Source organism: Lytechinus variegatus, chromosome 2 (genome assembly GCF_018143015.1).
Source record: "Lytechinus variegatus isolate NC3 chromosome 2, Lvar_3.0, whole genome shotgun sequence".
Lineage (NCBI taxonomy): Eukaryota > Metazoa > Echinodermata > Echinoidea > Temnopleuroida > Toxopneustidae > Lytechinus > Lytechinus variegatus.
This window is the reverse complement of record NC_054741.1, coordinates 66,668,471-66,694,522: the sequence shown is the minus strand read 5'-3', so window position 1 is coordinate 66,694,522 and position 26,052 is coordinate 66,668,471. Positions and strand designations below refer to the sequence as shown.

At 37.4% G+C, this 26,052-nt stretch overlaps 1 protein-coding gene across 1 annotated transcript; it reads right to left on the bottom strand.

The window, feature by feature from the left end:
- Positions 1-1,626: 1,626 nt before the first annotated feature.
- Positions 1,627-21,371, bottom strand: LOC121406921 (lactadherin-like). The gene is made up of 7 exons (XM_041597795.1): positions 21,101-21,371; positions 19,553-19,729; positions 12,869-13,203; positions 9,199-9,355; positions 5,506-5,729; positions 4,649-4,792; positions 1,627-2,102 (listed from the first exon to the last, which is right to left on the bottom strand). The coding sequence occupies exons 1-7, from the start codon at positions 21,369-21,371 to the stop codon at positions 1,959-1,961; spliced, it is 1,452 nt and encodes a 483-aa protein (XP_041453729.1). The 3' UTR covers positions 1,627-1,958.
- Positions 21,372-26,052: the final 4,681 nt, after the last annotated feature.

Below are 26,052 nucleotides of genomic sequence, written 5' to 3'. Positions count from 1 at the left end.
TAGCTTCAGTTTAAACGTTTCCAACTGGTGATGTCTAATTATAGGAAACGTATGTCAAAACTAGTGTTTATTTCATAAACCTATTCGTAAGTTAAGAGCGACTTTAAGAATGACTGGTGAATCTTTCTTCGCGCTAAATAATCACCAATGAACATTTAATGGTGAATATCATTTATCAAAAGAAATGATCACCAGTCCTTCTTAAAATCACTCTTAACTTGCGAACAGCTTTATGAAAAGACCCCCTGTTCCTATCCCATCTATTCTCAAGTTCACCATTTCTCTTAACGCTAGTAATTTTTTATGCTCCATAAGTTTCTCATTATATATTTCCTATCAATTTATTACTTACCTTATTAGATAAAATTGATTTTGTTATTCAATTATCGTTTACCCATCTCACCTTCTTCAATGTATAATGAGTAAAAGTTAAAATATAATAACTCATGAAAATATATGACCACTGTTCAAAAGGCTATATGATATTCAAAACAGTTCATCAATCACTGAGTCAAGCAATCAGTCAATCAATCAATCGATAAATAGATCATTATATTAATTAGTACAAATTTTAAATAAAAAATTGTAATGATAGTAGTTTTAAAAGTGTTTAAATGTCGAGTCCACCCCAGGAAAATGCTGACTTGAATAAATAGAGAAAAGAAACTAGCATAGTGAGGAAAATTTCATCAAACTCGGATGTAACATATAAGAAAGTTATAACATTTTAAAGCTTCGCTTATTTTCACAGAACAGTGGTATGCACAACTAGTTGAGTCAGTCGATGATGTCCATCACTCGCTATTTCTTTTGTTTTTTATTGTTTGAATTATACAATATTTCATTCTTTATAGATTTGACAAATAAGGACCAACTTGACTTAACCATGTAGTATTTAACAATGCTAATTCCACATGTTCAGGGAGGAATTAATCGTTGTATCACTTGACAATGAGGAGAAAATTAGTATATTTCATATTTCATATAATAAAATACAAAAGAAATAGTGAGTTGATGACGTCATACATGTAGTTTCCTCATTCGCATACCAATCAGGATGTGCATATAACTGTTCTGTGAAATTAAGCGAAACTTTAAAATGTCATAACTTTTTAATTTTACATCCGATTTTGATGAAATTTTCAGTGCTATGCTTGTTACTCAAATCAACTTTTTGTTGGGGTGGACTTGTCCTTTTAAGTTACATTTCACACGTAGTCAAATACTACTGGAAATGCAGTAAGATAAGATTAACCCTAAAAGAGCCGGGTTATCTCACAGCAGGGGAGGGGCGGATTCCGCCCCCCCCCCCCTGAGATCTCGCCTTTCGATCGCGCGAGAGCCGCAAAAATTTGCACAGTGGCAGTGTGCGATATAATCTACAAGGCTGTATGTATTTTTTTTAATAATAAGATTTTTCATTAAATAAATTAATTATGCTAATTTATTCATGAAATAAAAAATTTTCTCTGATCAACTATTATACTACCTCAAAACTGCTAATTTGTTTTATTCACAGAGTCGTTGAAGGATCTCGATTAAGTGTACTTCCAAAAAAAAATGGTATCGCAATCCGTTTTACGTATTTCTTATGTATTTCTTTGTTTTTTGCTTTTTATTGTATTTTTATGGAAATTGCTGCATTCTTAATTTCGATCATAAACAAGACTAAATTATTTAAATTTAATCAGCAAAAGTAGAAATAATTATACATTTATGAATTTTGGCTAAATACACAATTTTGCATTGGATTTGTACATGAACAGTATTGGGTCTGACATGCACTTACATAATATTGCGTAACTTCGTAATCGCGTACCCGGGGATCGCAAATTTGGTCTCAAAAGTTGTGCGAGATTCGAAAGTAAGAGGTCGGTGAGCAGCGCGGTTGAAAAATTTCAGTGTTAAGACTTGAAAAGTGACCCTTTATCATAAACGTTTCAGCTATTGAAATTTTCCTAATCTCGTATACCAAGGACTTCATACCTCATGCCGCAGACATTGGACCATGAGAGTGGGTGAATTCTGACGTAGCGGGCAGTGAGTGGCTGGTTGAAGACAATAGTCACTGGAGTGTCATTATCGTAGTTTGCAGGAAAGACCTGGTAATGAAGAGGGATCGATTAAGATTTTCAATAGAAAGTATATTTTTAAGACTAAGATATTGCACACTGAATAGTCGATTAAGGGAGTTCCAGTATAAACTCTTGCATAATATTTTATACACTAACCACCACCTTTTCCGTTTTGGTCTTATTTCGACCAATTTATGCTCATTTTGTGAAAGGGAAGAAGAAACATATGAACATCTATTTTATACATGTGAATTTTCAAAATCACTTTGGGATCTATGTGCAAGAAGTTTAAATTTTGAAATAGATAAATTTAGTTGGCAGGAAATTCTTTTCGGGAAGCAGGAGAAAAGTAAAGGTAAATATCAATTAATTAATCATGTCTTGATTTTAGTTAAATATCTTATTTACAAAAACCGAGAATTAAAAAAACCTCCTTCATTGATTGAAATAAAAAATAGTATTAGGGGGGATCAAAGAGAAGAAAAGAAATTAGCAACAAAGAGGGGGACTCTTACAATCCATTTCTGTAAATGGGAAAACTTAAATTATATTAGACCATATACTGGAGCCCAGAGCCAGTTCTCCACTGGATAGGGGATGGGGTGTTCAAGGGAGGGTGGGGGGGGGGGGGGGAATGACAAGGGCTGAGAAAAAAAGAAAAAAAAATCAATCCTTTTTTTCTTTTATCCTTTTTTTCTCTCTGATCATGTCATATTTTGTTAATATTTCATTTTGTAATTGCTGAAACGCATTAGTATATTAATTTCTAGTATTTTTGAAGTTTGATGTATAAGTTGTATAATTATATTGTAATGGATTTATTGTATAATTTATAATTATGTTTCAAATAGTTTGTACAAAGTATGTATGTTGATTTGAGAGAATATAATAAAACATCCTTTAAAAAAAAAAAATTGATTATATGCATAGATATATCCAGGGGCTGAAGCGACTGCACCCTGTTACAACCGATTATATCGCACCAACGCATAATGTCGCAGCAACGCATAGGCCCGAATTCACAAAGGTGGATTCTGCAAAATCCACGGATGAATCCACGGATTTAGTTGAGTCCACGGTTGAATCCATGTATTTTTGAGTCCACTGTTGGTGAATCACAAACTGCAATATCCGTGGATTTTCCAGAATCCATGGACTCAAAAATCCACGGATTCTAAAATCCGTGGATTTTGCAGAGTCCACCTTTGTGAATTCGGTCCATAATGTCGCAGTCAACACATAATGTCACATGTCGCACCGCATAATGTCGTAGCAAAGTGTCAACGCATAATGTCACATGTCGCAACGCATAATGTCGCAGCGGTAGTTTCTTCAGGACATGAGCTACAGATAAGATATAAAATATGCTTTCACTAAGTATTTGAGACACGAGAAAGAGAATTAAGTGATTTGGAAATCAGGATAACTCTTTGTATGGATATTTATCGGTTTATTGCCATTTCGTCTAATGCCCTTTTCCCCATTATCGCATGGTCTGCTATCATTTCGTCTACCATTAGTGAGTCAACCATTAACATAGTCCAATAACCATTTCGTCTAATTACCATCTCGTCTTATAGCCAGTTGGTCTAATAGTCGTTTTGTTTATTATCATTCATATAGTCTAGTTGTATTTTTTTTTCAAGGGGCCAATGATTTCCAAATCACTTTATTCTCTTTCTCGTGTCTCAAAATACTGAGTGAAAGCATATTTTATATCTTATCTGTAGCTCGAGTCCTGAAGAAACTACCACTGCGACATTATGCGTTGCGACATGTGACATTATGCGTTGACACTTTGCTACGACATTATGCGTTAGAAAAACTACGACATTATGCGTTGGTGCGACATTATCGGTTGTAACACACCTTTCCCTATCAGCGGGGAAAGAAATAAAAAGGAGAATGGATGGATGGATAAAATAGAATAAAGAGTGGAGCAGGAAGATATGGGAATAAAATTAGAGGGGGAAAAGTATTGTAAGAAAATGAAAATAAAAAAAAGAGGACCATTGCCGAAAGAATTGCGTTTACTACCTAACCCCAAATTTTAAGTGCAATTTCCAAACGAGTGCTTTTGATTATCAAGTTACTTGTGATTTTTTTTAATTTGCATTCGATTGGAACCAACGAATGTAAAGGGCAGTAATACACTGCAGTGTTGCTGCTCTCTACGTTCGTTGACGTTTAATAATAATAATAACAATAACAATTTTATACACCGCAAGTTCGCAAATTGCAAATTTTTTGTGCACGGGGACCTATGTTACTTTACACAAAATAGTTTTATCTCTCGCGCCTGTTCAATAGGGTTAATTGAAATTATCCCAATGTATAAATAAATATTTCTGGTCGGCTGTTGAACTTTCGTTATTTTCCAGGATAAGATACGCATACTGTAACGTTGGCCACAAAAGAGTTCCCAAAATGTCCTATTTTCAGGCCTGATAAAAATTTCAAAAAAAAAAAATTACTAGATAATATTTTTGAAACATCCCATTTGGTTAAGGAAAATATCAAACGAAAAAGATTGGATGCTTAATTATTGCATTGTTGCGTTCAAGCAAACTTACTTGTTCGCATTGTGGTTCCAAAGCGAATGTCCATCTAAAATCATCCAGGGAATAGGACACTTTCAAAGACGTTACCCATTGATGTTCCAGGTGTCGCCCTTGTACAATGATACCGGTGATGAGAGAGGTTTGACCAACATCTATCTGAGGAGTCAAAACATTCGCAGAAAAAAAATCAAATGGATAAAAAACTTAAATAAATCCATATCCCTTGCCTAACGCAAAGAATATTAGTAAACTTGAAAAGCTATTTTGTAATAAGTACCCACCCCCTACCCCCAAAGTTCTTGCAGCAGTGTCTGAGAACACTAGACAAGTAATCGTACACTGTGTTAAAATAAAGAGAATTGGTATCTGGGGTATGGAACCTTACACATTTTCCTTCAATAAATATCATCCTACCATTAAATTCTGTTTATAAATAGACCTCTTAGATTAATTACCGAAAGATTCACTATATTTTGTTTGAATAGACCTTTAATATCAATTGTCGAATGAATCACTAATTTTTCTATAAAATTTTATTTGAACTACTGCCATTCATTTTTTTGTGATTAGTGATTAGTTTAAACTCCGTTTTAAATCACAAAGAACAAATCAAAGTTCACATAATAAACCAAATCGTAAAAGGTTACATATTTTGTTCATTTTTGTTTTGCTGTGCACAATTGCCAGTCTCTTAACATTTTTTCAAGACGAAAAAAGAGAAAATCCCTCATAAGTAATTTCAAATCTAAAACACACATCAACCGATTCCAAATTAGCGGTCAAATGCGTAGATAGATAAGGCTTAGACATGTTTTTTATGAAGCACAGACTTTTCTGTGTGCAGACGAATACAAATATAACGGACCCACCATCACCCATATGTCTTTGCCGTCATCAACGGCTAGCCAGCCAGCGTTCCTATTAGAATCTATTCCGCCGTTCAATCTTCCATTTTGTGCTGAAAGGGGAAATCCGTCGATAATTCGATACGATGAAGAAGTAAGACTAGAATTTGGGATTCGTCCATCTTCCACTCCCATTTTACTTCCTCTCAGGGGATGTGAACATCCAGATTCCTCTTGGTTCATAGCAGCTAAATTTAAAATGATTAAGAAGAAACAACGATTTAAATGAAATATCTTTGAGAGATCGATAGCAAGGCAAGTTTATGCCCCACAGGCCTATCTAAGGCTACTTCTTCCGTTAGTCTTTCCGTACTTGATACCAATCATCCCTAGAGATTATAGATCAAGATACCCCCCCACCAAAAAAAAAAAAAAGGTTTTAATATTCTGAAGTTGGCGTCAACAAGAGTGCTGACATGAAACTATAGGCTGTCAGCTTCTGTCCGAGCAAGAGGAGAAACAGATTGTACTTCTTGAACTTCCCCAGTCGAGATATTCCTAAGACAGTGTAAGATTAGAATATGAAATGAGATTGGAGAAAATCTGTTAGTTTTAGGTGTTCAATCTAATTTTGGATATCATTGCACTCTACATTATTTCCAGTGGATTTCTACGCATTGTCCAGAGACATACCTGTGAAGTCAGCTGAATTGGTGTCACGGGTATCAGTCCAGAAATTAAGTGGCAGTGCCTCGTGATTTTAGCCATTGATCATGTGGATATTGTGAACAAATGTTTTTTTTGCAACTTGTAAAAATTCCTTACTTGTTAAATAATATTTTTTTTTTCTGATTGTGTTCAAGCTTCACCACATCTGCTTCTGTAAAATGACTTTGTGGCTGGTTCGAAATCCGCTTATAAGTCAAATCGTTATAATGTATTAGATCTTCATTACGATTCACGCACAAATAGAATTAAACACATTTATCAGAAATCGAATAATCTAATTTCTATATTTGGTGTGAATAAAGCTAAATTTTATTTTAAATTATAGTTTCCGATAATTGTTCTAATTGAATACCGAAACTTCGTATTAGCTTAGTTCCAAATTCGGTCGGAAACACTGACATCATGATCAGGCGCGTACGCAGGATTTTTGAAAGGGGGGGGGGGTTTCGAGCTGATTTTTTTTTTTTAAATCTCCCGCCCAGTCTCTAAAAAGTGATGAGCGGGGGGGGGGGAGGTGATGATTTTTTTTTCTTTTTTTTTCGTTGAAAACATAACCTTTTTGTCAATAGTTTGTTGGTATCATAGTCGATGCTACATGTCCTTCGGATCGTAGCACTCATGGTATGGCCAACCGCGTAGCCAGGATTTCATTTTGGAGGGGGCGGTAAATGCACGCGAAGCGTGCCAACACTTACAGAGCGCGCGAAGCGCGCTCCCTAGGGGGTGGGTGCAGGGAGGGGGAGTTTCCCCCTCCCGCGCGAAGCGCGAAGCTTTTAGTGTTTCATAAATTAAAATGAAAAGGAGCCGTTTCTCTTGTCTCTAGTACCTCCAATTCGGTTGACTATATTGCGATTTTGAACCTTGTTTTCAAAAGTGATTGTAAACGCACAAAAGAGGTATACAACGGAGGAAATTAAAATGATAATAACTCCGCGCGAAGCGCGGAAGCTAAAGTGATTCATCAATTTTTCTTGCCATAAAAAGGGTCCCGAGAAAAGGGTATTCTCAAAGATATATTGAAACTTTCTTTGGAAAGATCAGATTTGATTACAAACAATTTAGCATCAGTGCATATTTTTAACTCGCAAAACAGAGGAGAAGATTGGTAGAGGAAGATATTCCTCCCCGCGATGAGCAATGAAACTCTGAAATTTCAAAGGGCGGACGTTTCATCAAATGTAGATATCTCTAATACCCAATCGTCTCTAATTCAATTGATTTTCTAAGATTATTGAACTTTATTACAAGGAAAATAGTGCGCATAAAGTTGAAACTTCTGTGATTTATTGAAATTATCTATCTATATAATAAAGGATGATTATTTTTTTTGACTTATCCTGAAGCGCTTCATTTTGAAAATAAAGAAACTTAAGTGTCATTCAAAATTTCAAACTGAGGGCGCAAAACAGGACAGGAGATGAATGTATACAGGGAAATGACATGAAGTTTAATACAATTTGATAAAAAAAATATTGTACTTTTTTATTTAATACGACACGAATTCCATACCTTCCACTTTTTAAATTAGGAACCTGTTTGCCCCCAAATTATGGTTGTTTATAGTAATGAGCTGAAAAGCGGGAGAAGCTGACTTTATGGAGGTGACGGCAGAAACTAAAATATAAAGATTTTACCCGCTCGGAGCCGACCAGACCAGAAGTTGCGCGATCAATTGAAAAAAAAGATAACTTCATACATTTACTTCGGCCTAACCTTACTCCAATTCATGCCCTAATGTATACAATTTTAACTGTAACTGGCAAGAAGCACATAGCTGAGGTGGAAAAACAGGGTTAGAGAAAAGGTGGGGGAACAATGGAGGACTTCAATATTGTCATTTAACCGCGCGCAGCGCGGAAGCAAAATTCATATATGAATTTAAAGCAAGAAGAGTGAAGGAGTTTCTCTTTTGAGAAAAAAATAAAGAATAAATAGAAAAAACACAAAGCTACCTTTCTTCCCTTTCCTTCCTTCCCTTTTCCTTTTCTCCTCTCCTTTTTTCCCTTCTTTTTTTTTCTTTTTTGGGACGTTTTTTTTTTTTTGGGGGGGGGGCGACAGCCCCCCTGGCTACGCGCCTGGATATGGCCTTGATCAGAACACTAGAAACTTGAGAAATGTCATGAATAATTACGAGCGAGCGGAGCAAGCGAGCCGAAATGTTTGCGTTTTTCCGTCAAAACATACAATTCTTCTCAATAGCTTGTTGGTAATGATTACATATTAGTTGATGATACATGTCCTTCTGCTCGTAAGTCTCATGATATGGCCTTGATCAAGAGACTAGAAACTTAAGAAATTTCATAAATGATTACGAGCGAGCGGAGTGAGCGAGCCGAAATTTTCGCGTTTTCCCGTCAAAACATACATTTCTTGTCAATAGTTTGTTAGTAAATCAAGTATTAGTCGATGCTACATGTCCTTCTATTCATAACACTCATAATACGGCCTTGAACAGGAGACTAGATACTTATGGAATTTCATAAACTATTACGAGCGAGCGGAGCGAGCTAACCGACATTTTAGCGTTTTCCGTCATTTTTGTTTTCATATTGGTAAAACATATTTTGTAAGAAAACGTATGTCTTTGTCTTGGTTCACTTGTATTCATAAGTATACATCATGATAATCATGTATGGCCTTGTTAATGGCGATACCGTGATCATGTCGGCGACATGCGGAAATAAAAGATATAATAAAATGGAGCGAGCGAAGCGAGTGGAAATTTTTTCTGTGTTTTTCGTCGGAAACATGAGATTCTGTTCATTATTGCTGTCATATACATTATTGGGTAGGGGAACTGTCCGTAACCAGACCAAGGAGTTATCAGGCTCTTGCCCGATAACTCCTTGACCAGACCGACCTCTGGGGAGACAAGCAAAAAAAAAAAAAAAAAAAAAAAAAAGGAAACGAAAGGGGGGGGGGTTGAACCCCCGAAACCCCCCCCCCCTTGCGTACGCGCCTGATCATGATCACTGATATTGTGCTCACCTAATAATTCATTGATGGGACCGTACCCAGTGAGTTCTAACCTGAGGCTCATATAACCCCAGCTCTTTAGCAGATGGATACGAAAGTATCTACATACGATGGGTGTGAGGAAGTTGTGTTCTACTTGACTATAACCGTCGTAATTTCCTGAGAAAACCTGAAGAAAACGCAAGAACATGGCTGTATGAGAAGATTCGATTTTCATAATGCCGGTTACTGTTTAAAGGAGGCCATAAATATTAAAGGAGAATGAAACCGTTTAGAACAAGATAGCTTGTGTTAAAACAGAAAAATCAAAGAAACAGATCGATGAAAGTTTAAGACAAGTGGAATGCCTCTGGCCGTCTCACCTGCATCACGCGGTTCAATATAGCAGCAGTGCTGACTTTGAATACTACTCTAACTCGCACAAGATGTTCAGTGATACATGGTTACTCTTATGTCCACTTTTTATGAACTAGACCAATAAACTTACAGAGATATGATGGTTATTCAACAAAAAACCCCAACATGGCCAAAGTTCATTGACCTTACATGACCTTTGACCTTGATCATGTGACCTGAAACTCGCACAGGATGTTCAGTGATACTTGATTACTCTTATGTACAAGTTTCATGAATCAGATCCATAAACTTTCAAAGTTTTGATGGTAATTCAACTGATACACCCACTTCGGCCAAAGTTCATTGACCTTTGACCTTGGTCATGTGACCTGAAACGCGCACAGGATGTTCAGTGATATTTGATTACTCATATGTCCAAGTTTAATGAACTAGACTAATAAACTTTCAAAGTTATGATGGTAATTCAACAGATACCCCCGATTTGGCCAAAGTTCATTGACCCTAAATGACCTTTGACCTTAATCATGAGACCTGAAACTTGCACAAAATATTCAGTGATGCTTGATTACTATTATGTTCAAGTTTCATGAATCAGATCCATAAACTTTCAAAGTTATGATGGGAATTCAACAGATATCCCCAATTCGGCCAAAGTTCATTGACCCTAAATGACCTTTGACCTTGGTCATGTGACGTGAAACTCATGCAGGATGTTCAGTGATACTTGATTAACCTTATGTCCAAGTTTCATGAACTAGGTCCATATATTTTCTAAGTTATGATGACATTTCAAAAACTTAACCTCAGGTTAAGATTTTAATGTTGATTCCTCCAACATGGTCTAAGTTCATTGACCCTAAATGACCTTTGACCTTGGTCATGTGACATGAAACTTTAATAGGATGTTTAGTAATACTTGATTAACCTTATGGCCAAGTTTCATGAACTAGGTCCATATACTTTCTAAGTTATGATGTCATTTCAAAAACTTAACCTCAGGTTAAGATTTGATGTTGACGCCGCCGCCGCCGCCGCCGTCGCCGCCGCCGTCGGAAAAGCGGCGCCTATAGTCTCACTCTGCTTCGCAGGTGAGACAAAAAATCAGATAAATAATGAGGAGGTTATGAGCATTTGAATATTACGATCACTAATGCTATGGAGATCCTCACATTGTCAATGCGACAAAGATGTGCGATGTCACTTGTCATGCTGGTGAACAACTCTCCCCATTACTTTAGTATATATTTCACTTAAATTGTCTCTTTTATCACATCTATCAGTAGATCATGTATTCTTTCTATAGGAGGGCATGTCTGATTTTTAAAGAATACATCATGGATAAAGAATATGTATCCCAATAAGAATCAAGACAGTTTGGGGGTATTTTATAGTCCATCAAAGGGAAAGTTGTTCACATGTGACATCACACATCCTTGTCGCATTGCCAATGGGAGGATCTCCAGAATAAGTGCTTGCATTATTGAAATGCACATAACTTTCTCATAGTTTGTCAGATTTTTCTCAAATTTTCGTTGATCTGTTTTCTTTGATTTTTCTGTTTCGACACAAGCCTACTCATTCCAAAAGTTTCATTCCCCTTTAAGGTTAGGCCCCCCCCCGGGGGAGGGGCACTTACATTGACGAGTGGATACCATGCGCGACCAAAAAACACGTAAAAAGAATGTCCTTTTCACGATAGGGCACGTTACGTACGTAACGTGATAAGGGTGTAAAAAACACAAAAATATTGAAAAAAGGGTATTTATTTCGCTCGGAAAAATATACGTGTTTATGGTCAAATATGCGGGGATGATAAAACAAAATCCAAAAGTTTTTATAAAGGATGTCCTTTTTGCCCCAACACTACGTGTTTAGAGTCCGATTTGCGCGAGATGTGGAAGGTGGGGCCGTACTAAACAAAAATAATGGTGTCTCATGGTAAAACCGACGGACGCGTGACATAACAATAAAATATCTCCGTACTTGTTTATGGGTTCATTTCAGGAAATACTTGCTAAGAGTATCGTTTTGTTTGGCGTGCATTTTCAGAACATGGAAAATGCATCACTCTACTAGTTTAGGGGCTCAGTTCTGGGAATACTTGCCAATAGTATTTGTTTCCAATACTTGTTGAGGGTAGGGTCTCACACGCCAATACTTATTAAGGGCTGCATTTTGAGAATATGGAAAATACGTGTTAAGGGTGCTTTCCAAGACCCCGGGGTCGCGCATGGTATCCACTAGTCAATGGAAGTGCCCTTCGGGGGTTAGGCCTACTCATCATGATAATAGTAATCAGAGAATGCAGTTTTCAAAAGCACATTTGCTCTAACAAAAGTGCTGATAATTTAAAAACATAACAAAACATGAACCCCTATTTTTTTTCAATGTTTACACCTTTTATATATACCTTCTTCTCCACGTATGCAACATTTGGTGAACTTAAATGACATTGGTTTTGAGTTTAGTGCAGCTGCATTTATTGCACTTCACAAATTTGTATTGAAATTACACATTTTTGAAATTGGGCTTTTGTTGTCATCTTTAAGACTTACTGCTGTAGACTGAGGTTGTGTTTATGCTTCCATTGCGAGGACAGAATCAGCGCTTTCAAACGTCGTTTAAAACGGCGATCGTAAACGTAACATACAAATAGCAATGCTAGATTTTCCATCTTGAAGAATACAATTATTAACTATGTTTCGAAACTTTGTTGCGAAATCTAATATTCATGGATTTTGACTGAGTAATAGAGGTTTAAACTCATTGTAGTAATCTCGTAAGGTCTAAAAATGTCAAATTCCTTTGAATGCGTAATTCTTAAGAACGTCAATTTGGGCGAACTTTGAAGTTCTATAGCACAAAATCAAGCACATAGACCCAAGTTAATTTTTGCATATTTGGAATATTCGGGTGCTGCTAGAAGTATTCTACGAGCACAGTTTGGTGAAAATGACATGGATTTCACTTTAACTGTGGGACGTCCTTAAAAGATCCACATTGCCTTCGTTTAAAGACTCGGGGCAATATGATTCTGTTGCTGGCGACATATATTTGAAGTTCCCCTCAAGGCCAGTAAATATCATTTAAATATTCCCAAAATTTGTTTGGACACAATCGTGAGGTTTTGTTCACACAGGCGTTTGTCCATGGGTGTATTCATTTAAACCTCTCCGATAATAATGCAATTATTGGGATTGAAACAGCATTTAATTACGCTCGCTAGTCGCTATCTCCCCCTCTCTGTTCTCAGATTTGGTTCCAAGTTGTTTCAGGCTTTGTTTTGTATAGGATAAAGAGGACAAGATGCGATATAGATGTTTACCTTGTCAGTATTAGCAGAAGTGTCTTGGTAGAAGGTCCATGACGTTCCGTCCATACTGTAGGACACTTTGTATGCGGTCGTCCACTGTGTCCCAGCTACTGGTCTGCCTTGTGTTATAATAGTTGTGATGATAAAAGCGGAATCGAAGGCAACCTGCAGCCAGGGGTCAGCGTCGTCGGGGATGTTAGGGCGCCACGCAGAGTTACCGTTAAGACGAGCTCTAGTTTTGCCCACAATGGTCTCGCCCCACTCACTCGAAACTGTAATAGCATCATCATGGATTTTACCGCTTTCTAGACCCAGAGGACTACCACGGGGTGTATTGCACATGTACGCTGTTGTATAGAAAACAGAATTGTAAGTGGTCCTGATAACCATAATTACTTAAAGGACAAGTCCACCCCAACAAAAACTTGATTTGAATAAAAAGAGGAAAATTCAACAAGCACAACACTGAAAATTTCATCAAAATCGGATGTAAAATAAGAAAGTTATGACATTTTAAGTTTCGCTTATTTTAAACAAAATAGTTATATGTACGAGCCAGTTACATTCAAATGAGAGAGTTGATGACATCACTCACTCACTATTTATTTTGTATTTTATTATATGAAATATGAAATATTTTGATTTTCTCGTCATTGTCATGTAAAATGAAGTTTCATTCCTCCCTAAACACGTGGAATTCCATTATTTTAACATTTTGTGCTTCAGGCAAGGAGGTCCTAATTGTCAAATTCGTAAAAATTGAAATATTGTATAATTCAAACAATAAAAACAAAAGAAATAGTGAGTATTGAAGTGACATCATCGACTGTCTCATTTGGAGGTAACTGGCTCGTTCATATAACTATTTTGTTGAAAATAAGCGAAACTTTGAAATGTCATAACTTTCTTATTTTACATCCGATTTTGATGAAATTTTCAGCATTGTGCTTGTCTGATTTTTCTCTATTGATTCAAATCAACATTTTTTTTAGGTGGACTTGACCTTTAAATGTGCAAAACCACTGTAATGACCGATATGGATTTTCAGTTTCTTTTTTTTCTATAACAGTTGTAGAAAAAAAAAGAAACTGAAAATCCATATCGGTCATTATTGAGATTAAAATTCACTCTGTCGCTGTAAATAATGATTGTAGACAAAAAGGAAAAAAATCAACCTACTTTCATATAACCCTCTTCCCCCCCTCTCTCTTTCCTAACTAGTACTATACTGAGCAAGATTACATAGTAAAACAAACCTAAGACCAGGTCACACCGCCCGATATTTGTTGGAGCGTTCCTTAAACGGAAGGGAGAGGGGGCCGCATTTTGAGAACGCTTGTTGCCTTAGCGGTGCACCGCTGAAGCCGACGTTGCTTTAGCGGTGACGCAAGCGTTGACAGAGCGGCGTTCTTCGCATGTGGGCGTTGGCTTGGCGGTGGTTTAAAGCGGCATGACTGTTTTGACAACGGAACTGAACGGATGTCTTTGATAGAAGTTCAGATAGATCCCAAATGGGCTCCTGGTCCATTTCTCCCCGTATTTATAGTCAAATGCTGGTCCCGCTCTGACACCTCCATACCAATTAACGCCAAACCAAAGTTCACCACAGCAATGGGTCGCTGCTTCAATGCCCGACACCGTTCCTGCAATCCCGTTTCTACTCGTAAAACGCTTATTTTACAACCGCTCCAAAAAGTCTGTGCAACATTTAATCGCCGCCCGGGCAAAGTTTGCGATCAGCAGCGGTGGTCTATAGCGTTCAAGATTTATACGTTGGCCTAGTGAACCTAAGCGTCCACGAAGTTGCGTCTAGCGGTGCCAAACTTTATCTCGGCGTTGTGATGATTTTTTTTTCACCGCTCCTAGAATGCTGGGCGTTGGTGATGATTTTTTTCACCGCTCCAGGAATGCTGCAGCAAAGTTCTGCCGGTGTGACCAGGCCTTTAATGCCTTTAATGATTCTTATGAAAGGTTACTCTCCTATACATATATAAAGTCATGTAGCCTTGGTATTTGATACGGTGTTTGGCCGGTTCCTGATTTATTACGCAGTAAACCCTTAAGTAAAGAAATCGAAACAATTTCAGAGTTGATTTTAACAGAATCATATTGATACAAAGAAATCTAGCTTCAATGTTTTGCTCCTTGATGAAAGGAATCAGTCGTTGTGCATAACACATATTTGTTGAATCTTATGACAAAAAAATGAGTTTATACAAATAAAAATAACATTGAATAAAATGAGGGTATTCATTTCAGGATTTAGACATTTTTTATCTCTCCATATAGAATGAAGATACGATACTCATATCAGGTCAGCCATCCTAACATAAATGTATTTGGGTAGATTATCTGCCCAATCTGGGAATGACTTGCTACCGATAACATTTTAGCTCGGTCATGTCGGTACTACCTGTCGCATGGGGGCTGAGCAGTGGCGACCCAGGTTTCTACTAGCCAAAGAATCTAAACCCTGATTTAATGGACCCACACGCAACCAAATGGTCAGCTCGCTCCAGTCGATTATCTTACGCACTTAAAATGTTGGGCAACATACTGTCCACTGTGTTGGGTAATGTATGTTGGTAAAAAGAAAAGAATATAATTATATTTAGATTCCGGGCAAATTATTATCCAATCGAGCAAATTTATTACCCAAGGTTTCTATTTCCAAATTTGGGTAGATTTTAACCAATAGTTGTGTGGACAGTGTGTTGCCCAGGGTTGGTTAAAAATTGTTTTTTTTTGCACCACTATGTTAAGAGTGAAGTCAGAAGGAAGTGGCTCAGGTTAAGAATAATATAGCATATCGGTTTTTTTGAGGGATTGGGTCTGATCATCGAATTGTATCATGTTAATGTAAAAAAGGTTATCAAAATTGTAAAACTCAATCCAAAGACCTCATGAAGAGTATTGATTGGCCCAGGCAAATCAAAATGATCAGTTGAAAGATCAATATACATGTACTATTGATGTGTTTAATAGGTTTTTGTACACTTTGTAATGAATTAGATGACAGAAGTGAGGCATCAGAAGTATACGATAAACTAATTGAAGCTAATAGAGAGATCGTACTCCAAACTCTCCCAAAGAAAACTAAGATAATGAGTGGTGTCTCAAACGAGGAAAATGTAGCTCGCACCAGGGATATAAAGGAGGCTTCAACTATATTACGCAATACCTACTCGAAATGATCTTTCGGAAACTGCTGAAACGGCACATGTTTCCTACACAATGGCCCTTGAAAACAAAATTAAAGACAAAACTGAAAAGTTCGAAAGTCTTCACGATGATATAAGAAACATGCAGCAGCTTGACATCTCCTGAAAGATATAACAAATAAGAAATCTGTTCCACAACCCTTTCTTTTTCAAAAGTGTCACATTTTATCATAGTAACTGGTCAGTTACTATGATAAAATGTGACACTTCTGAAAAAGTAAGGGTTATAGGACAGGCCTAGGCATTTCAGGGACCTCCTAGGCTCACCAGTTTAGAACAGTGATACAGAAGACCCCCTTTTCAACCACAAAGTTTGTGATCTCCTCCCTAATAAATTAGGGCCATTTTATAAAACAGGGCTCAAGTTTCAAAATAATTTGGTCCAGATAACATTTCTGCTGTTATATGGTAGAGTCCTTTATTTCACGAAACTCTTCTTAAATTCTGTAATGAATTGGTAATAAACCTAAAACTTTCTCTTTGCCACGCATTATACACATTCTAAAGAAAGTGGAATTTTCATCACCATCAAACTACAGAGGTACAACATTATCACCGATTGCAACTATATATAATACAATGCTTCTTAATCGTTTGATTCCATATGTTGATATATATTAAGGAACAATAAAAATGGTTTCAGGAAAGGAAGATCTACTCCCTCCCATATTCTCTCAAAAAGGCGAATCATTGAAGAACTAAGAATTCTAGAGAGCAATGTACTATCATTTCCTTGATTTCTCAAAGGCATTTGATAGCGTTAACCGCTGTAATATGATTGAGATTCTTTCAAATTATGGTATCCCAAATAAAGTAATAGAAGCAATCGACCTAATTTATACAAATCCACTCTCCTTTATTCAAAGTGTATATGGACCTGCTGAACAGTTTTATGACAACTTCTGGAATTCTTCAGGGTTACACTTTGGCACCAAATCTATTTTTAATTGTACTAGATTACATTCTAAGATATTCACTAGATCATGTACGAATAAAATGAATGAACATCAAACCTATGTCTACAAGTAGGGACCAACACAAAATTCAACTCATTTGGATTATGCTGATAATAAAGCATTGACTCCCGGCATTGACAACTACTCTTTTGAAGGATGCACAAGAATTGCTTCTCACAGGAGAGAATGTATCTACAAAGTTTGACCTCTATTTGAATATCGAAAAAGACCCCGGAAGGGGGGGGGGGGCACTCAGTATATAATGCATAGTGGGTATGTGCGGCCGCGCGCGGAGGGGACCCCCATTTTTACACCCAACTTTCCGTTCCAAGGCATAGCATTTTTGTCTTATTGAAAAAAAAAAAAGAAAGCCGCTCCAAGACATAGCATTTTGTTCTTATCGAGAAAAGAGAAGAAAGAAATCCGCTCCAAAGCTTCGCATATTTTTCGTTACGCCGTTCTGGTCGCATTGATCTGCTGCAATTTTGGTGAAAAGCGGCCGCCGAGCGCTGTCCGACCATCGTCTCTGGGCGAGCGCAACCGGCGGAGGCCCCGCTAGCTGCATCATGCACGTATACCCGTTCCATAGGGGTGCAACGCACGTACTCACACAATGGCGATCCGTTCCAAGGACCCCCGTTTTTCACAAAATTGTAGTTCCGAAGCCCGTTCCGAGGACCCTCCTTTTTACAATAAGACCGCTCCAAGGCTCCCGTTTTTTGTCTCGCCCGCGGCACACCCCTACCACTTTTTTGGTCGAGTGCCCCCCCCCCCGGGAAAAAGACAGAATTCATGACATTAAGCTCATGAACATGCATCAATACTGACAAGGCAAAGGGCCATGCTTATTTAAGTATTTAAGTTCATACATATGCGACTCAAGACTTTCTATCGAGGAAAGCTCTTGCATGGAATGCCTGTAAATACATGGCATTTACATGAGACAATATGATGATCATGATGATCAGACCCAATCCCTTCAAAAGACCGATATACTATACTATTCTTAACCTGATCTACTTCCGTCTGACATGGATAGAATCAATTTGAGCAAGCTGACCATTAGGCCACTTGTGAGTTCATGGCCTATCATTCCGGTGTTGGAATCTAGTAGCATTTAATGCAATTTTGTTGCTCCATACATCTTTGAGAACTGAGAATTAAGCATGTCATTCCTACTGGTTTTTTATGAAATAGTACAGTCAGCATCTTCGGGCCCAAGTTGTGCTTTAATATCCCCGCCTTTCATCACCAAATTATGTCCAGGCAAAGATTTTATAGCGGAAGAAAGTTCATCAAAGAACTGAGCAACGTCCTCTTCAGAATACTCATAATGCATGTTATATGGGCTCGCTGGGCTGTAACAGTAATCTATAGTGGTTGCTGGATTTGAAAGTGATTTTAATTATACGATTATCAAGCTTTCGAATTTCAAGACATGTTTTCAGAGCGCATGGTGAGACTAGAAAATCAACATCACCATAAGATGCACTAATATGGAGTTCTTCCAAGCAGAACAAGAATTCAAATATAACCATTCGCAAAATCTATGTTGTACAATTAGTACAGAATGATCTGTCCGATGCTTTGGAGACAAATAACATCAATGCCCAAATATTGAGCTTCGTGGGCTAGTTCAACGTTACACTCTTGCCACTCGATCTTAAAGTTAAGGTATTTGAAATACTCTCAAAAATTTTTCTTTCAGAAAAGGATCCACCTTGACTTAGTCACTATAATCAAGGTTGATCCGTCAAGGATGCTTTAGGGTCAACATCATGCTGTAGTGTTCCGACATGCATGGGCAAATCAGGATTTGGATTAGATCGAGGCAGGGTCTTGAACCCTGGTGCTGTATTGTTGTGATTTCATTCTTGTCTTTGGCTTGTAGCAGATTGGATCGTTAATCCTCAGCCTGCATGCGACAGGTAGCACGGAGCTTCATGTTATCGGCATCAAGCCATTTCAAGATGTGGTTGAGATCAATTCAAACAAGATTGGGCAGAGATCTACTCCAACACATTTATGTTAGTAAGACGACCTGAAGGTACGAATCTATAAATTGAATGCTTTAAAACCAAATTAGCTTTTTAAATAAGCTGAATAGAAAGGATCCAAATCATCCTTCCTGGGGGAAAAGTTTGTTTCCAAGCTCTCATATTTTTCAAGACAGACCTGTAGAGAATAGTCAAAATCAGTGCATCTTGAAACGTCTAAATTCATTAGGGTGAAGACAAGAAAAGCTGACTAGAAGAATAGGTTATTAGACTACGTTCGTTGCTAACTACATGTACCAGTTGTCTTTTGCCTGCCAGGTATGACGTTACATTTAATTTGGTTAAAATTTGTTGAACTTCCGTGTCATGATTTATGTAACTTTTTGAGTACTTTATCAGAGTACTTTATCTTTTGCAAATTGTTTTATTTGACTTAATCGGTTTAGTCTGATATTATATTAAACTCATATTGTGGAAATTTATTTGTGTTTCAAAGAAAATCGCATCATTCTGAATACTCACATGTACAACAAACAATAGCAATACTCTTGTCCAAACGGATCTTCCAATCCATACGTTTATACCAGCAGCGAGTAACGTTATCCATATTAGCTGGACATCGTAGAGACACAGCATCATAAGAATTATTTGGTGAGGATGGTATCTCAAAGAGATCTCCTCCTACTGTAGCATATGCACCTGTTAAGAGACAAATAGAAAATACAAGATGAATGGTGACTTATGTTGCTTAACGAAGTAATATGAAATGGACTTTAGATCCATTCATCATTTGCAATGGATATTCATGAGTGACTTTATCCAGTGATGTTAAAGCCTTTGGTTGAATTATATGTAATTCACCTTAGATTATCATGATTATAGTATGTTTCTTTTCATAAGATATTTGACGTAAAATTATTATTTAATAGCTACTCGTAACTTTTAAACAAATTGTATCTGCCAACTCTATCCAATAGGTGGTAAGACTTCCGCGTTAATATGCGGAACTAAGCACCAATTTATTGATTTTTTTTCTTTGTTTAAGCGGTATTTTTAATCCTCTTCAGAATCACCCAAGCAAGTGGTTAAACGAATGCAAGGTATGCGTTAGATTGTTTCAATATCTTCTTCAAATAGATCCAGATTGCGGATGTCTGCATCCACTACAAATGTTGCACAGAACAGCAAAGAGTGAAAGGGTTTGGATGATGGGGAAGGAGCCAAGGGATTGTTAAGTACGATATACGTAGCTGGAATTTGTCAGCCAGTTAATCAGAAGAAGTGTATTCACGAATCGCGATGTCCAAAAAGTTTCCATTTTTGTCAATAAACCCTTCAACTCTCGTAAAATGTTCAATAACGCTCAAACCTTCTCTATTGTTACTTCTGCCATTACCCTTACATGTATTTTAACATTTGGTATGGACTATCGTACAGATAAAATTCCTTCCTTTCAGTTGGATTTTGCAAAATGTTTTGAATGTGAGGGGGGTAGAAGTGTACCATGAAGCCATCTGTCGTTATTGGAAAATAAATCATGTTTTTATGTACTGAATGAACAAAGATGTCAAAGAGGGAAGACCCAGCCCATCCCCCCCCCCCACAAATTCAAGATCCCCATCATCGTGGTACTTTGTCTCCAAGTGCCAAATGGAGAGTAATTACAAAGTATTTTGTGTATATGTTTGCAACTCTCTATACTTAATAGTCATTATCCAATTCATAAATGACTAATTGGGTCTACTCTAAGTCTTGTAATGCAGTGGATACACTGTAATGAGGCCATGTGTGAGATTTTTGTCAAGGGCAAAATACGTTAAAATCATTCAGAGAAGTTTAAGCGAGAGAGCTGAGCGACATGCAGAATTTGCGACTTTTTATTACGAAATTGATCAATTCAGCATTGGCATTTTAAAGAATTTCAACGATGAAATCACCTGAGTTAAACAACAAACTTCATAATTTGCTGAAAAAATCTTTCTAGAAAGTTTGGGGTTTGTACTTGCCACCCTCTCCCAAAAGTAGTATATATCCACCGACCTTCAGGAGTTAACTCTAGTAATCATTTACCTTCATATCCTAGATACTTGCAGACGAACTGCGATGCATTCTTTGGCCAATCTCCCTGATGAACGAGCATATCGGTTGTTGGGTCAGCTTGAGATGTGACAACTAATCTTCCTTCAGTTTCATTACCACCGACAAGTCTTAAAGACCGTAAGAATGGCTCTTTTGTAAGGGAATGGAAACATATTAAGGGAGTTCTACCTCTGATCCCAAGTTGTTTAGTAAAAAAAAATCGGGACTTTGCACGAATGAAAACATATGGTTGACTTATCATTTGTAGGACCAACAGTGCTTACAAATATTTTTGATGAAGCACGTAAGACCCCAAGTTGTTTAGTAAAAAAAGAATCGGGACTTTGCACGAATGAACACATATGGTTGACTTATCATTTGTAGGACCAACAGCACTGCAAAAAGTGAAGTGCTAATTTAGCACTTACAGTGCTTGTATAGTGACTGCACTACGAGTGTTAATTTTCTAGTTTAAATTTGAACTAGAAAATCAGCACTAGTAGTGCAGTCCCTATACAAGCACTGTTAGTGCTAAATTAGCACATCATTTTTTACGGTTTATTGCCATTTCGTCCACTGCCATTTTGTCCACTACCCACATGGTCTAATATCATTTCGTCTACCATCAGTTGGTCCACTATCCACACGGTCCAATTACCATTTCGTCCAATCACCATTTCGTCTAATAGCCATTTCGTCTAATAGCCATTTCGTCTATTATCATTTGGTCTAATAGCCATTTGGTCTAATGGTATTTTTTTGCCAATTGGTCCAATAGCCACTTTGTCCACTATCATTACGTCTATTCCCATTTGGTCTAATAGCCAAATGGTCTAAAGGCAAATGGTCTAATAACCACTTGGTCTACTTTCATTTCGTCCATGTTCCATTTGGTCTAACTGCATTTGGTCTACTATCACTTGGTCTAAACTCATTTCGGCTAACAATCATTTGGTCTAATTGCCATTTGGTCTAATAGCCAATATGTCCAATTGCCATTTTGGCTAATCACCATTTCGTCTAATATTCATTTCGTCTAATACGCATACTGGTCTACTATGCTGCACTATCGCCCTCTACGACCCGAGTCGACTCTATTCGCGATTGTGGGCCTAATTAATTACCAATTCTCTTCAACTTCTTGATTTATTTTATCACTGTTGACTAGTGTTGTTCGTCATTGATTACTTTGCATTATGGAAGTGTTTTCCACCCAAAGGGGGAAGCAATGTGTGTCTTATCGAGGTTATACATACACGATACGGGCGAGGAAAAACGGAATGGTATACTGGCGATGGCGAAAGGGGGAAAGGGGGCGCCAAAAAGGGGAAGGAAAGAGAGGAAAAGAAAAGGGAGAGAAAAAAAGAGGGAAAGAAGAAGAGAAAGAGAAACAAATGGGGAAGAAAGAGAGAAGGAAAAAAAAGGAAGAGGGAAGAGGGAGAAAGAAAAGGAAAAAAGGAAAGGGAAACATCTCATGCTTCGCGCTCGCATTAATAATTTATTGAGATATGTATCCTGTACATAATAACAAAAGAAAAATGATTAAAATCTCCCATTTTTGAGATCTGAAAATAGGGAAACAGCTTCAGCTCTTGCTGCGCGCTCACATTTTTATTTATGATACATCCATCTCTTCTTGAATTCCTTCAAACAATCCTTAATCTGTTACTTCTTTATGTCAATTAACCAACATTTTCGGCAATAATTGCAGTAATTGTTCATTTTAAGATAATTATGTATCCTGTATTACAGGGAGTGTTCAAAGTGTCCTGAAATATCAAATTTTTTTAACTCGCCGTGCACATGTTTGTATATTCATTTCTAAACTGGATATATAGTGACGTGGATTGTCAATGTCTAATTCCTTCCTACAGCTTTTTCTCGTCTCATTCCCCGTTTTCTTTTCCCTCCTTCCCTTTTTCTCTTTTTTTCTCCCCCACCCTTTTCTCTTTTTTGGGGCCGTCAATAAGGAGGGGCGGACGCTTTGCCCTCCTCGAAATGCCTATGTATCCACTTTATGAATGCTTACAAACAGTCCTTAAAACGTCATTTTTCATGTCAAAATATCACAAATTTCGACCCGCGCTCGCATTGTTTATTTAGATGTGTATTATGTACAAATTTACAAAAAGTGATTAAAGTGCCCCGTTTTGAGGTCTGAATATAGGAAAATTTCAGCTCGCACTGTGATGTTGCATTTACAAAAGTAAAATATGTATCTTCAAGAATTCCTAAACGCAGTCCTTAAAACGCCCGTTTCATGTCAGTATATGGAATATTCTCAGCTCGCGCTGCGCGCTTGCAATCCTCGCATTAGTTATTAATGTAGAGAAATGTTCAGGATTTCAAACAGTGTCAAGACTTACGATTTTATGTGTAAAATAATAGTGGGCCTACATGAAATAAAATGTTTATAAAAAAAAGATCAGCTCGCGCAAGCAAAAAAAAAAAAAAACACGGAAAAAACCCTCTTCGATCCGCAGACAGGGGAATATATAAATGAATGAACATTTTTCGAGCAACAGCCCCCCCTGCCCCCATTAGCAAAAGCTAGATCCGCAAAAGGGATGTGTTATAATTATACCCGGCAGGCCTATATACTCGCGACCAAAAATCTACTCTAGTGATTTCAATACCCCCCCCCCCCTCCTGTAAACTCCTGGATCCGCGCCTACGTAGTAGTAATTATTTTAATTATGTATATTATTTCTATTATGATTATCCTTATTATTATCATTTTTGTTAATATTAGTAATATGATCATCATAATTATTATTAGTAGTAGTATTATTGTGAATTTTATTATTATTATTATTATTTATTAGTATCATTATGATGATTATCATTCTTATTATTATATCCATTAATTGCTACAGCATGAGTAAATCACAAACATTATACTCATCGTTATTGTCAATACTACTAGGCCTACATTTATTTTAGGCGCAGGCGGGCTTCTAGCGACGGGAAACGAACAAAAAGGGAGAGGATAGTACAGGGAAAGAAGAAAGGACAGATCGGGAAGAGCTCTTTTTTGGGGGGTGGGGGTATATTGATCAATAATATTTCTTTAAAAGGCTATATTGTCTTTCATCTGTTTATCGTATTTTGATATCGGAATACAATATTCTCCTTTCTTTTTTTAAATAAAAATTGAGCGACAAATTAAATTAAAAGGACCCTTTACCATTTTCCCCATCTTAGTTCCCCCTTTTATATGTGTGTGTGTGCGTATGTGTGTGCGTTTTAGGGGGGGTGGGGGTGCCTGAATTGCTGTACCCACTGAATCGACCCTTGCGATAGTAGTTATCATCATAGTTTTTAGTTTTTTTTTAAAACTAATATCATCAATAATTTCAAGGTATTAAAGTCATTTCGCTCCCCTCCCCGGATAACGCAAATTATTTGTATTAGACGAAATGGCTATTGGACCGAATGGCTATTAGACTAAATGGCTATTGGACGATTTGGGAATTGGACGAAATGGTTAGTAGACGATTTGGTTGGTAGACGAACTGATTATTGGACCTAATGGTTGATGGACGAAATGACTATTAGACGAAATGGCAATTGGACGAGTTGATAAGTAGACGATGTGGATATTGGACCAACTGAAATTAGCCGACATGGCTATTGGACCAAATGAACGGTGGACGAACTGGTTAATGGACGATTTGGCATTAGACCAAATGGATTTAGACGAAATGGTTGGTAGACGAAATGGTTGTAGACGAATTGGCTATAGACTAACTGGCTATTAGATTAAAAGGCTATTAGACGAAATGGTGATTGGACGAAATGGGTGGTAGACGAAATGTTGATGGACGAAATGGCATTAGACGAAATGAATGTAGACCATGTGGTGAGTGGACGGGATGGCAGTAGACGAATTGGCAATTTACCATTTTTTACAGTGAGTGCTTACAAATATTTTTGATGAAACACTTAAGGTATTAATAACACACAATGCAGGCATATGGCCAAGAGGACAGGTTGGTTATTCATAGCTAACCCGAAACGGGTTATCTCTCCGCTAAAAGTTTTATATATCCTTTATTGCTGTGTTGACATATTGTTAAATAATCATTTGATCATACAAAGTATATTTGTAATGTAAATTCAATCGTGAATAAACTTTGGTTATCTGATCTCTTTGCAAAATCTCCCTCTCTTTCTCTCTGTGGGTGAAGTGGTCTTTAAATTGTTATTGGTCTAAAAGAACATTTCAGGTGTTCTTTTTTTAATAAATATATTCTCCAAGGATTCCAATACAGAATCAAACAAAAGTTCAACACACAATTATTCTTTCCGAGTGTATATGGTTCTAGGACATCTCACCAAGAAGACAACTCCCCCTGTCTCTCCTGGAAGACAACTACTCCGTAAGATGTCTTACCATGCAGGCATGCTTGGATGACTAGTCCCCCGTACTAGGTTTTAGAGAGAAAGCGAATTGTACACGCGTCGGCCGCAGTCATAAGATTAATTTATCTTCCAGTCGTCTATACTTATCATCATTACATGGGGAGATGTCGGAGTTGTACTCGGTATGAGTTATATTCTTGGGTGTAAGTTGTCATCTTGGGGATATGATCAGGAGAGCTATATCCTCCAGGAAACTCGTCCTCTGGAGGGGGACGCTTCCTCCGAGGAATATGACATACGAGGGAGTCAGGGAGTTGGGAGGTCCATCCACGGGAGTCCTAATAAGTACATTGACAATATGCAGTACACATGAATATACACTCTCAATGCAAAGTAGATATAATCTGACGGACCAGTCCTGATGGAGTGAGATTTTGGTCGCTCAAGAGTAGGTTTTCACCTTTTTTTTTGGAGTGAAAGTGTGCAATTTTTCATAATTTCACTCCGAAAGAGGTGAAAGTTCACTCTTGAAAGACGGAAATCTCACTTTATTACGACTAATCCCTCATTCACTCTGA